General features: G+C 42.6%; 2 protein-coding genes across 2 annotated transcripts in view; both read left to right on the forward strand.

The window, feature by feature from the left end:
• Positions 1 to 9,050, forward strand: part of trmt1l (tRNA methyltransferase 1 like) — an 11,694-nt gene extending 2,644 nt beyond the window's left edge. The window contains exons 2-16 of the mRNA XM_015391594.1: positions 1,091 to 1,189; positions 1,278 to 1,340; positions 1,559 to 1,672; positions 1,749 to 1,813; positions 2,697 to 2,853; positions 2,929 to 3,049; positions 3,125 to 3,204; positions 4,319 to 4,571; positions 4,656 to 4,868; positions 4,942 to 5,132; positions 7,138 to 7,204; positions 7,425 to 7,588; positions 7,664 to 7,729; positions 8,018 to 8,144; positions 8,693 to 9,050. Coding sequence (XP_015247080.1) covers positions 1,091 to 1,189; positions 1,278 to 1,340; positions 1,559 to 1,672; positions 1,749 to 1,813; positions 2,697 to 2,853; positions 2,929 to 3,049; positions 3,125 to 3,204; positions 4,319 to 4,571; positions 4,656 to 4,868; positions 4,942 to 5,132; positions 7,138 to 7,204; positions 7,425 to 7,588; positions 7,664 to 7,729; positions 8,018 to 8,144; positions 8,693 to 8,888 — 1,976 coding nt within the window. The 3' untranslated portion in view covers positions 8,889 to 9,050. The remainder of the gene's footprint in view (positions 1 to 1,090; positions 1,190 to 1,277; positions 1,341 to 1,558; positions 1,673 to 1,748; positions 1,814 to 2,696; positions 2,854 to 2,928; positions 3,050 to 3,124; positions 3,205 to 4,318; positions 4,572 to 4,655; positions 4,869 to 4,941; positions 5,133 to 7,137; positions 7,205 to 7,424; positions 7,589 to 7,663; positions 7,730 to 8,017; positions 8,145 to 8,692) is intronic.
• Positions 9,051 to 11,652: 2,602 nt separating this feature from the next.
• The window catches only part of fam129a (family with sequence similarity 129 member A), a 36,152-nt gene continuing 35,571 nt past the window's right edge, over positions 11,653 to 12,233 (forward strand). The window contains exon 1 of the mRNA XM_015391589.1: positions 11,653 to 11,793. Within this exon, the coding sequence (XP_015247075.1) occupies positions 11,739 to 11,793 (55 nt within the window). The 5' untranslated portion in view covers positions 11,653 to 11,738. The remainder of the gene's footprint in view (positions 11,794 to 12,233) is intronic.

The following is a 12,233-nucleotide window of genomic DNA, read 5'->3' on the forward strand; positions in this document are numbered from 1 at the left end:
AAACTATGACAGAAATCTGACTAAATCAGGAAATAAAACACTATTATTGGTTGTAAGGAGAGCGAAGGCAGAGGACACTGCTACCGGCCAGGTTAGCTCTGAGGGAGAATGTTACTATGGCGACAGACACAGAGTTGAGGAACTCTCTTTGTGAACTGGAAAACTCAGTTTCCCTGTTTTCAGGTTAAGAAAACTTAGAGTTTTCCATAAACCCGCTTTTTAAATCAAACCTCTGGTGTCTCATCAAAATCAATTTAATCCACAGTACCAAACTGGAAAAGTTTGGGAACCATTAACCTTTCATCTTACTGGTTACTAGATGTTACTGAATTCCAGATCATAAAAATATCTCAAGAATTGAAAAGTAACTGTTCATCATGTGAGCCTGCCCCAACCCATCCTCACCACCTTCTACAGAAGCACCATAGAGAGCATTCTGACCAGCTGTCTCTCTCTGTGGTGTGGACGCTGCAGCGCCACAGGCTGGAAGAAGGTGAGGAGAGTAGTGAGAACAGCAGAGAAGATGATTGGGGCTCCTCTTCCCTCCATAAGAGACATTTCATCCCAGCGCTGCGTGTCCCAGGCCCGTAACATCATCAGTGACCCCTCACCCCCCCACCATTAGCTGTTCTCCTTGCTGCCCTCTGGGAAGAGGCTTTGCATCATTCGATGCAGGACCAGCAGATTCTGCAACAGCTTCCACCCCACTGCCATTAGACTGCTGAACTGCTGTATAAAATGGGGTTAAAAAAAAAAAGATAATAAAATAATGCTGAAAGTTGGAAAAACTGTAAATCATACACCAATCTAATGTTTACATTTGATGAACATGTTTAATTTTTTTTACTGCTGCACTTTAAAAATTGAAATGTCTTTAGAGCTGTACTGACTGAAATTTCTTTTGTATACACTCTGTGTGTACAAAATGACAAGAAAGTCTGTCTAAATTTATCATCTAAGGATATTGTTTTTTTAAATTAAATGTGTTTTGTTTTTTTATTCTCATGATTTTTTGTATTTTTAATAAGAATTTTAAAGTTCAAACTGGAGCAGAAAGTCTGATTTAAATTCCTCTCGTCTGGTTTTGAAGGTGATGCAGATGAGGATGCTCCTGGGGCGCTGGTTCAGGCTCCCGGGGGGCCGGTCCAAGCTGCAGACAGTGACACCAAACCTTCAACCACAACCTCCGGTAAATAAGTTGATCAGCTGCCCATCTGTGGACTCGCAGTAACAGATGCATGAAATAAAAGCTTGTTATATTTGTTCCCTGCATGCAGACAGACACATCTCCATCCAGACCAAGCTGGAAGGCCTGGAGATGCTGGTGGACCTAAATGGGGGTGAGTTCAGTCCCTCAATACCACCTACAATGTTCATTTTCTTCTTCAAAAACAAAATATTTAAGCAGATAAACTCCTTCAGGCTCAACTCTTAATAGTCAGAGTTTCTCATTTCCATAAAACATTTAGTGGAATTAAAATCCAACATGCTGATAGATAATTGAGGATTTTTTCAGCTGGATCCTGATGACTGTTGGATGTTTTCTTTCTCCCTCCAGCGGGGCGGAAGTCCTGCCCTCTTTGTCCAGAGGAGAAGTTCAAAGCTTGCTACAGCCACAAACTACGCAGACACCTGCAGAAGCTCCACTGGAAGGTCTACGTGGATTTCCAGGGTAACGCTTTGTTTTCTTCACTGAATCAAACTGGAACCTGCTGTTGATCTGCCTGTTGACCTCCATCTCCTTCCAGGGAGCAGGATGTGCATCTGCCACCTGCCCTGTAGGAACCCCAGGCCCAGCCAGAGTGGAGATCCGGTGAGAGGGGCGGGGTCACAGTGGAGTGACAGTTTTTTTCTGTGTTCGAGGTTCTTCTAGGGGGGGTTGATGCAGCAACCTGCAGCTGCAGGTGTTTCTATGAACAAGAATCTGGATTTTTCTCTGGATTAAGTTTACCTGTAATATCCAGGCTCCATAGATCGGAGTCGTTAAACTCAGCAGGTTCTGATCCGTTCAGCAGGATAACACAGTGTCATCGGCCTACATTAAGACGTTCAGGTCTAGCCCACAGGATTAAAACCTGTGTGGATTGGTTCTAGCCTTTCTTCAAAAACCGGGTAAGTAATCGGCTCAGATGTTCAGGAGGATCTCAGGAGGCACCACGAAATCAAGTCTGTCCTCAGAAATTACTGGAGGACCAGTTCATCATTAATGCTGAACTCCTGCTCCTTCACATACAGTGAGGTCTGACCTGATTGGACAGAAATCTGCCTGCAAGCAGTTTGGCTGTTAGCCTTATAGTTCTTTAAAGATTCTGCTCCAAGTTTTAAATCTTATTTAGTTTAAAACAGTATTCTTAAAAACATCTTAAATGTTTTCATTTCATAATGAACCCTCCAGAAGTCCTGCTGTGAAGCACGGCGGTGGCAGCATCATGCTGTTTGTTGTTGTTTTGTGGATGAAACCAAAGGAAGGAGGAGTTCTTCCACCTGTCTTCTGGTCAGTTTGACAATGGCTGAAACCTGGACACAGCTTCTTCCTACTTGGTTCTGAAAAAGGTTCCCACCATTAACCAGGAGGAGTTTAAGGTTCTTCAATCAGTCCACCCTAGAAACAGAATGGTTCTGATGAAGTAAGCCTGTGATTGTTTCGTTTCATGAGTTCTGAACCTTGTGTCCAAACTGTTCTGTTTCTCCTCCAGGGGGCGGGGAGACACATGGCCCACTACCACTGCGTTGTTTGTTCTGTCACCATCGCCCGGAGGACCGACATGATCAGCCACCTGAGACGCCATGACAACAAAGGAGAGACGGAGGCCAGCTACTGCGGGAGCTCAGAGGTCCAGGTGGAGGAGCCGAGTGAGGACCACACCACGTCACACCAAACCCCACAGAGACCACCCTCCCTCTGAAACTGGGTCTGCTTTTCCACAGCCCCGTCGGGTCAGGACTACGAGATCATGAAAGAACTCGGAACCAACGTCCAGCTCCTGCCGAACCACACCACCCCGCTGAAGAGCGACACCTACTTCAACCGGAAGATGAAGACCAACAGGTGCAGAGGAGCTTCAGGTTAACCCGGATCAGAACCAGCATGGAGGTCCGCTAAAGCTGCGTGTTTTTGTTGCAGGCAGCTGGTGTTTTGTTCCCTCGCTGTTCTGGCCGAGGAGAGAAGCCCGCTGGAGTGTCTGGACGCGTTTGGAGCAACAGGTGAGAACAGCTCTACCGAAACCGGACAGAGGCGGTGCTGCTGGATCAGCAAATCGTCTGGCTGTGAAGAATGATCCGCTGCAGTGTGAGAAAATATTTTCTCCCTCCTGAGATATTTTCATCATCAAACAGGTTTTAATATCAAGTTAAGATGATCTGAGACGATCAGGGAAGCTGAGTCCAAACAATTCCGTTACTAAGGTAGAATCAGCTGCCAGCGTACGGAGCTGCATTGGGGCCAAAATGTTCAAAAAACAATTTTTTTATTTCTATTTCCCACAGTTCTTGAATTCAACATCTTGGAATAGTTTGTTCAGGCACTTAATCTGTCAGTCATCAACCCACACCCTGTTATTTAAGCCCCGCCCCCATGCTGAGAACACAGCAGTTAAAAACAAAAAATAAACATTTAAATCTGAGAAAGATCATTAATAATTTGTTTTCAGTTTCAAATCTTTTTTTTTTAAATTTTCTAAATAACGTTTAATTTAATACATTTTTTTAAAGACAATCTTTTTAAACACTCTTTTTAAACACTTTATGCAATGCTTGCCCACAGTGCTATCAACCCCTGTCAGCTCATGCCCAACCATCTCACTTGGACTTTAATTAGGCCACCCATAAACCATTGTTTTGTTTTGTTTGGTTTAGGTAAATGGTGTCAGTTAGTCGCACTTTAGGTCAGAAGCTGATGGCAAAATTAATGTCCCCATTCATTGCAACACTGCAGCTACAGACCATCATGCTACCACCGCCGTGATTGGCTGTAGGTGTTTCTTTTATGTAATGCTGCTAGTTTTCCTCCATTTGTAACATGACGCAGACCTCTAACAAGATTACTTTTGACTTTTTAGTCCAAAGAATATTTCCAGATGTTCTCTGGTAAATGAAATGGGTTGGTACTGATTCTGGCTTTGAATTCCTTGTGATGGAAATTTTGGCGCAGTTTATCCTGCCCATTGTTGAATCATGATAACTGATCTGAGAAGCCCAAGCTTCTTCACGGTTCTTTGGACACATTGGTCAGTTCTTGGAGGTCTAATGTCTGAACGTTTTCAGACTTGGGCCCACATTAAAGGTCGCTGAGTTCATTTTGTGTCATGCTTTCCTTTAGGCATCATGGGCCTCCAGTGGGCCAAACACCTTCGTAACGCCGTCAAAGTGACCATAACGGACATCAATGACACGTGCATCAAAATGATTAAAGAGAACTGTGAGCTGAACAACATCCGAGTGGATGGAGGCTCTCGAGGCCCTCGGGGAACCGATAAGGTTGGTGGTGAGGCAGAGACGGCTCCTATTGCTACCGTGGAGGTCGCCAAGATGGACGCCAATGTCATCATGCATTTGCGACCTTTTGACTATATGTAAGTTTATCTTCGTACACATCCTGAAAATTCTGATGTCATCAAATGTTTCTAGTCTCTCAACCCAAACGTCTCATCTTCCAGCCACCTGGATCCATTCGGCACGGCTGTTAACTACCTGGATGCTGCCTTCAGGAACGTCAGAAACCTTGGCATCATCTCGGTGACATCAACAGACACCGGCTCGCTCTATGCCAAGTCACCCAACGTCACCCTGCGCCACTACGGTTGCCACATTGTCCGGACAGAGTACTTCAAAGAGCTGGCTGCACGCATGGTTGTTGCCGCCGTGGCCAGGTAGGACTCCTTCTCCATCTGTTTGCTATGGAGACTTTGGACTATTAATGTGACTTTCCCTTAATGGTTGCAGAGCGGCGGCACGCTGTAACAAAGGCATCGAGGTGCTGCTGACTGTGGCGTTGGAGCATTTTGTGCTGGTGGTTGTGAGGGTACTCAGAGGTCCGACTCAAGCGGACGAGTCGGCCAAGAGGCTTCGCAAGCTGGTCCACTGCCAGTGGTGTGAGGAGAGAGTCTTCCTGAAACAAGGCAACATGGTGGACGGTGAGCTGCTGTCATCCTTGCAGTTTGACATAAACCATGCTGAATGTCCAGCAGCCCCACTGATCAGCGCCATGTTTTTTGTTGTCAGTAGAAAATGGTTGTTTCCCCCAATGGGAACTCAATGTCAATACCTTAAAAAATGGGATTCATTAAGATGTGGCTCATTTTACAAAATTTTAAAACCTACGTGAGATGAAGATTTACATGCAATTTATTTTTTCCTAATGTTCTACTGTTGTGTTGTTTTTGTTTGTTTATTTTGCCTAGAATGTTGTTCTGTACCTTGGCATATTCAAGCTGGATACGTTTACTGATGATTAGCTTACATGTTACACTAACGGGTTAGTTTACTCGATTTTTAGCTTGCTATTGTTGCATTTGGCTTATTTTAAATTCATTTTAACCCAACTACAAAGATTACTGAACTTTAGCCAAGCTTAACTTAGTTAATTTTAACTTGGTTTAGGGACAGCATAGCATGACATCTTGTTTTAACCTGTTTTCAGGGGAACCTTAGCATAGTTTATCCTATCTTTATCCATACTTATATTAGTTTTTTGTAGATCTTTATTTATTTATCTTTTTTTTTCTTATCTTAGATTTCAGCAGGTTCGTTACATCTAGAGTAGTTGTGTGAATTGGCTCATTGAATTAGCATTAGCATACCATAGGCTCATTTAGCTTCAGTCTAAATCGGGGCTTGAAAACGAAATTGTTTTTCCATCTTTCTGTTCTGAACGATTCAGGTATGTTGGTATGTGTTCCGCCACCAACATATTGGCCCTGAACCAGTTCAGAACGCAAAATATTGTTCGTTCTTATCGTTTCTGCAGTGTTTGGTTGATTTGATGCTGCATTAAACGAGAAATATTTCCTCATCCGGTTTTCTTGGTTCCATTCCATCTAAACATGTAAAAGCCAAAATAAATTGCAGCATTCAATCTGTAACAACCGCACTAGCCAGCTAATATTAAGTTCAGTTAGCTAATGTTGGCTAGTTAGCTCACATGACTAGTGTAGATGCTGATTCGTTTTTCGTAGCTAGAAATGTCTAATAGGGAGACATATTTGCAACCTTTATTGTGAATTACCAAGTTAAAGTTATTAATTCAACTCAGTTACATTTGTTTATGTTTGTTGATTGCTCAGTTGCATCTCAGTATCGTGCTGGGGTTGGGGTAGGAAAAGGAAGAGGAAATATTAACAGCTGCCTGGATTGAGCCTGGCGGCGGCGAAGTGAACACACAACCAGAAATAGATATTTTTCCCACTGACACTGGCTATGCTTTTGTGAAATTTAATAAAAATATATAGAGAACAAAAAACATTATTAACCGGTTTTGTGGATTTCAGAACATTTCTGTTCCATAACAGTTGAAGACCATTTAGTTTTTGTTTTCGTTCGTAGTAAAAATCCGTTCGTTTCCGGTTTTCGTTCTTTAACCGGTTCGGAGCCCTGGTTTAAATACACGTAGTTTTGTGTAGCTGATGTATTTTTTTTTTTCCCAGTTTTTAGCCTTTTTTATCTAATCTTTTTATAAACCTGAAATCCTACGATACTTTGGTCGAGTCATGTGTGTTGATACTTCTGAGCAGATCCTAGTGAAGCTCCTAATTATTTGAAGATCGCTTTTTGTTAATTTAGCTTAGTATAGTTTAACTTGATGTTATGTGTTTATAAAGCATCTTATATAAATTAGCTTAAGCCGGTTAAGTTGGATTTATTTAACATAATTTTTGTTTTAGAGGATCTTCTGCTTTCATGTTCACCAATCAGATCAGTTTACTTATTTTTATTTATCATTTAATTAATAGGATATTTTTTAAAGCTAATCTTGATGTTTAGTTCAACTTAATCATATGAAAAAAAAAATAACTTTAATTCCTGTAAAAAACATTGACAGCAACTTTTTCCCCACACAACTCTGTTGATGTTCTGTATTTGAAGGAAAGTCACTTTTGACTGAAATATACATTTTGCTTTAATGCTTTATTTTTCTTGTAGACACACTTCCCTGTAACTGTCATGGCAGTCTGCCTGGAAGGACCGCGGTGCAGCTGGGACCTCTGTGGTAAAAACATAAAACTTAAATTAAAAACAAACTCTCTGAATGATTCTGGAGAACTAAATGATGATTTATTTATTTACAACCAAATCAGACAGATCGTGTTTTCCTTAATTAAACTGACCAGATGTGGAGTAAATGGTTCTAAACAGTAAAGGTCACTTCTCAGTCTGAAACATTTATTTCTGTGCAAATAGAAAGGTGGGTTTGATGCCCCTGTTTGCAGGTCTGGTCCTCTGTTTAACACCGGCTTCCTGAGGAGGATGCTGTCTGCAGCCGTGCACCACAGCATGGACGACATCCAGCCACTCGTCAAAACTCTGATCTGCGAGTCTGAGTGCACCCCCCTCAAGTCTTTGGTGCACGGGTCGTCCGCTCTCACCAACCAGGGTAACCATCTCAGCCTGGACACAGTCTGTTACATATGCAGGATGAAATGCTGAATCCACTGTTTTTCTGCTGCAGTGGAGTGTGGAGTCGTTATCAAGACGTTACAGAGTGCAGAGGATGGAGGTCCAGCTGATGAGTCCGGTCAGTAGTAGTAGTTATTATTTTATATATAAAGTAGCTGCACAGACAATAAAAAACAAACCAGTGTATTATTAATCACCAATAAAATACCAGAAGGTTCTGAGCTTTAAAAAAGTTTAAAATCCTAAATATATGGAATAATGGTTCTGGACACGTGTAGTTTTACATCAGTCCTCTAGAGGTCAGTGTTGTCCTTACTAACTTTCTGGGTTTTACTGTTTACTAGGTTTAAACCAGTGTTTTTCATGGTTGCATAATAAAACAGTGGGATGTTTGTATTTCCTGCAGGGAAGAGGAAAAGTGGGGAGGAATCTGGGAATGTAGTGAAGAAGTTAAAGGCCGACTCTTCCCTGGAACATCCGCCCTTCTATTACAGCGTCAACCGGCACAGCATCCGGGGAATGAACATGCCCAAGTGAGTCATCTGGGACCAGCACACAACATCAACAACTCAACATCAATTACAAAGGCCTCAAAATATGCAGCATGACTAAAAAAAAGATCCATGGAGACATAAAGAGTTTGGGAAAATAAAACAAACTCAAAAAAAAACGTAGAGAGGCATAATTAAGATGATTGATGGCTGAAAACCAAGCTGTTAGATATTGGAAATTTTGTGTGATTTCATCCAAACACAAACCTCTGGACCAAACCAGACCCACATATTCTGGGGAAGCAGAACTTCCTTGAGTTTGTCTCACAGCAAAGGAGACGTTTAGAAGAATGATGATGCAATCCTCTGAAGGGTTCGTCATCTGCAAACAGATGGACTCCAGCTCCTGAAGGGAGTCAGAAAAACCTGGGGTCCAGTTTAAACCAACCCAGATTTAGGTCCATATGAAGATATGTAACCCCTCAGCATGATACTGCCACTGCTATGTCTCTGGGCACTATGTTTCCTTCTCACTCTGTTCCAGTTATTTGGGTTCATGGAACCAGAACTCCTCTATTTTTGCTCCACAGGCTGAACAAGTTCCTGCAGTACCTGACAGAGGCTGGCTTCAGGGTGAGCCGGACTCACTTTGACCCGACGGGGGTCCGAACCGACGCCACGCTGCAGCAGTTCAAATCAGTCCTCAGCAACCACAGCGCCCCCACCTGTACAAACGTCGGTACCAGCAGCACCCAGACCAGCATCAGCACCGAGAACCCCGTCTGAGCCCGGGAAAGCCTTAGAAAATGGCAGCTCCTCCTTCCTGATGACGTTCATTTAGCACATTTTTATGAATCTGTTAATTTGATTTTAATCTAATTTACTGAAAACAGTATTTCATTTTATTTTTCTTATCCGTCTTTTAGAAGCACAAATAAATCTTTCTGTGAATGACTCCTGCTCTTTTCTGTGGGGTTTTTTTNGGTACCAAACAGGTAATCCTAAACAAATCTTTAAACTCCACATTTCTTTCTTCAGCAGTGAAATAAAAACGTCACCAAGTTCAAAGTCCCTGAGGGAGTCGATTCTGTGGACAAAGAAGATTTTTTTTATTTACTTTTATTTTTTTTGGCTAATAAGAGAATATTTGAAACACCAGCTATTGGTCATGTGAAGGTAAAGATAAAAGTTAACACACCTTAGCAAAAAAAACAACAACAATAAAGGTTTGGAAATAATCCATAGACATATATCCAGGTTTAAAATATGACTTTACATCATTGAGTGGCTGATAGAACGACATTTAAATATTTCCTTCAGGTAACATATACAGACCTGAGAGCCTCACTTTCTCACAATGCCTCTCTGTGTAGCAGTGAACCTCTGTGTGGATCTGTAATGATAGATCTGTAAAAATCTATGCTAAGTTGTTAGTTTGATATACATTTTTCAGAATCATTCATATCACTCAAGCATGTTTTCAGTCCTCATGTTTCAAAATGTCAGCTCCATCAGAACCTTACAGTCTTTGTTCTGGTTTCTTTGTTCTGGACCCTGGCTTCTTCCTCTCTGATTGGCCGCACATGAGAATCATCTAAAAGCAGCACTGGAAATGCTGACCAATCTATTGGCCCAATATTATGTTCTATACACTGTGTGCAGAATTATTAGGCAAATGAGTATATCGACCATAACATCCTTATCATACATGTTGTCCTACTCCAAGCTGTATAGGTTTCAAAGCCAACTACTTCTAAGTAAATCAGGTGGTGTGCATCTCTATAATGAGAATGGGTGTGGCCTAATGACATCAATATCCTATATAAGGTGTGCTTAATTATCAATACTTCCTTTCCTTTGGCAAAATGGGTCATTTTGCGGTTCATGGGAAATAGCCAACAGGGGTGCAAGAAGCGTGTTGAAAAAAAGAAAATGCAAAATAACTCCCCATGAATTGAGAAGGATCAAGCGTGAAGCTGCCAGGCAGCCATTAGCCACCGGTTGTGCCCTATTTTAGAGCTGCAACATGTCTGGAGTGCCGAGAAGCACAAGGTGCTCAATACTCAGGGACCTGGCAGAGGTAAGGAAAGCTGAAAGAAGGCCACCTTTAAACAAGACACACAAAACGTCAAGATGATTGGGCCAAGAAATATCTGAAGACTTATTTCTTCAAGGTGTTTTGGTCTGATGAAATGAGAGTGAGTCTGGATGGGCCAGATTGATGGATGGGCACCAGGCTGGGTCAGTAAATGGCAGCCAGTTCCTTATCGACACAGATGACAGCAAGGTGGAGGTAGGGTACTGGTATGGGCTGCTATCATCAAAGATGAGCTTGTGGGACCTTTTCAGGTTGATGATGGAGTCAAGATCAACTCCCAGACCTACTGCCAGTTTCTGGAAGTCAGCTTCTTTAAACAGTGGTACAAGAAGTTGCCATCAGTCAAGAAAAACATGATATTCATGCAGAACAATGCTCTGTCACGCGCATTGAATACACCACAGCGTGGCTGGCCAGAAAAAGTCTAGAAGGAGAAAGAATAATGACATGGCCCCCTTGTTCACCTGATCTGATCCCCATGGAGAACCTGTGGTCCTTCATGAAATGTGAGCTCTACAGGGAGGGAAAACAGTCCAGCTCTCTGAACAGTGTCTGGGAGGCTGTGGTGGCTGCTGTACGCAACGTGGATCGCAAACAGATCAAGACACTGACAGAAACTATGGATGGAAGGTTTTGGTGAAGAAAGGTGGCTTTATTGGTCACTGATTTGTTTTTTTTTTTGAATGTCACAAATATTTATTTCTGAATTTTGAGTTGTTATATTAGTTTACCTGGTGGAAAATAAACAAGTGAGATAGGTATATAATCATTATGTTGCCTAATAACAGTAATATTTACCTGCACACACACACATCCTCATAAAATGGCCAAATCTAAAAAAATAAAAAAAAAAGAAACAAAAAACTTCCAAAAATATGACATTTTGATATTAAAGAGTCTTTTGGGTTGATTTTGAAAACGATTGTGNCCAAATATTGAAAATAATCCTCAAATATACAACTTGTCTAATAATTGTGGAACCCAGCCACTGCAGGGCTTCCCTAGAAGTTACTCAGTGCTGCTTTCTCATCCTGGTTCTGATCCAGTTTCCCATTAAGAACCGAACCCCTTGGTCTGTGGAGCAGAACCATCTCATATCGGATGTCTGACCATCAGAACCTCCAGCAGGATGAACCTGACCTGTTGGGTCCACTGTCCTCTACTTTGTTTTAAAATGACGTCATACCAGGAAGCAGAGTTTCAGGTGCTTATCCGTTTAACCAATCTGATGGGAATTAACCAATCAGAGGCTCTTAGAGCTGTGACATCAGCTGGGCTCTCAGGTGGTTCATTTCAGAGACCGAACCTCTGATGTTCTGACGGTTCGGATTCATCAGAGATATTTAATAAACATCAATGATTCACAGGAACCTTCTGGGTCCAAAAGTTTGTCTCTAAACATGATCCTTTAGGAGGAGGAGGAGGAAGAGGGCGGGGCGGACCCTCCTCCTCCTCCTCCTCCTCCTCCTCCTCCTGCTCCTGGCCGCTCTCCACCTGAGCTCCAGTCCACCTGTGGATCCTCATCCGTCAGCAGCACCATGGGGGTCTCTGCTTCCAGTCTCCTGGATGATGCCACCTCCGCCACCATCAGAGGTAAGAACCGCTCTGGTTCCGGTCCGGGACACCTGGATCTGTTTGTGGATGTTGAACAAAGTTCCGATCCGTCTGGACTCTGATTGATCCGAACCGAGCGGCTCTGCAACCTGTCGGACCGGTTTGGAAGGGGGGGCTGAAAGTGAGAGGATCTGCGGATCTGGGTGTGTCTGCAGACAGACATTCATGTCAGGACTGTAAGTGAGCTACAGGTGCATCCACCGGAACCAGGTTCTATGGCTCTGGGCTTGATCCAGACCGGATGGCAGAATCTCTGCTGACAGAAACTTTCTAACCTGGACGGGCTGGACCTAGAGTTCTGGTCAGCTGGTTCTGATGCAGAATAATCTGACCTGCCTAAAGCAGAACCGCCTGGAATCTATTCTCTAATATATTTACATGGTTTTAGAAATTTTACATTCAGAAAGGAAAAAGAAACT

This window comes from Cyprinodon variegatus, unplaced genomic scaffold (assembly GCF_000732505.1).
Source record: "Cyprinodon variegatus isolate N-32 unplaced genomic scaffold, C_variegatus-1.0 Scaffold550, whole genome shotgun sequence".
NCBI classification, from domain to species: domain Eukaryota; kingdom Metazoa; phylum Chordata; class Actinopteri; order Cyprinodontiformes; family Cyprinodontidae; genus Cyprinodon; species Cyprinodon variegatus.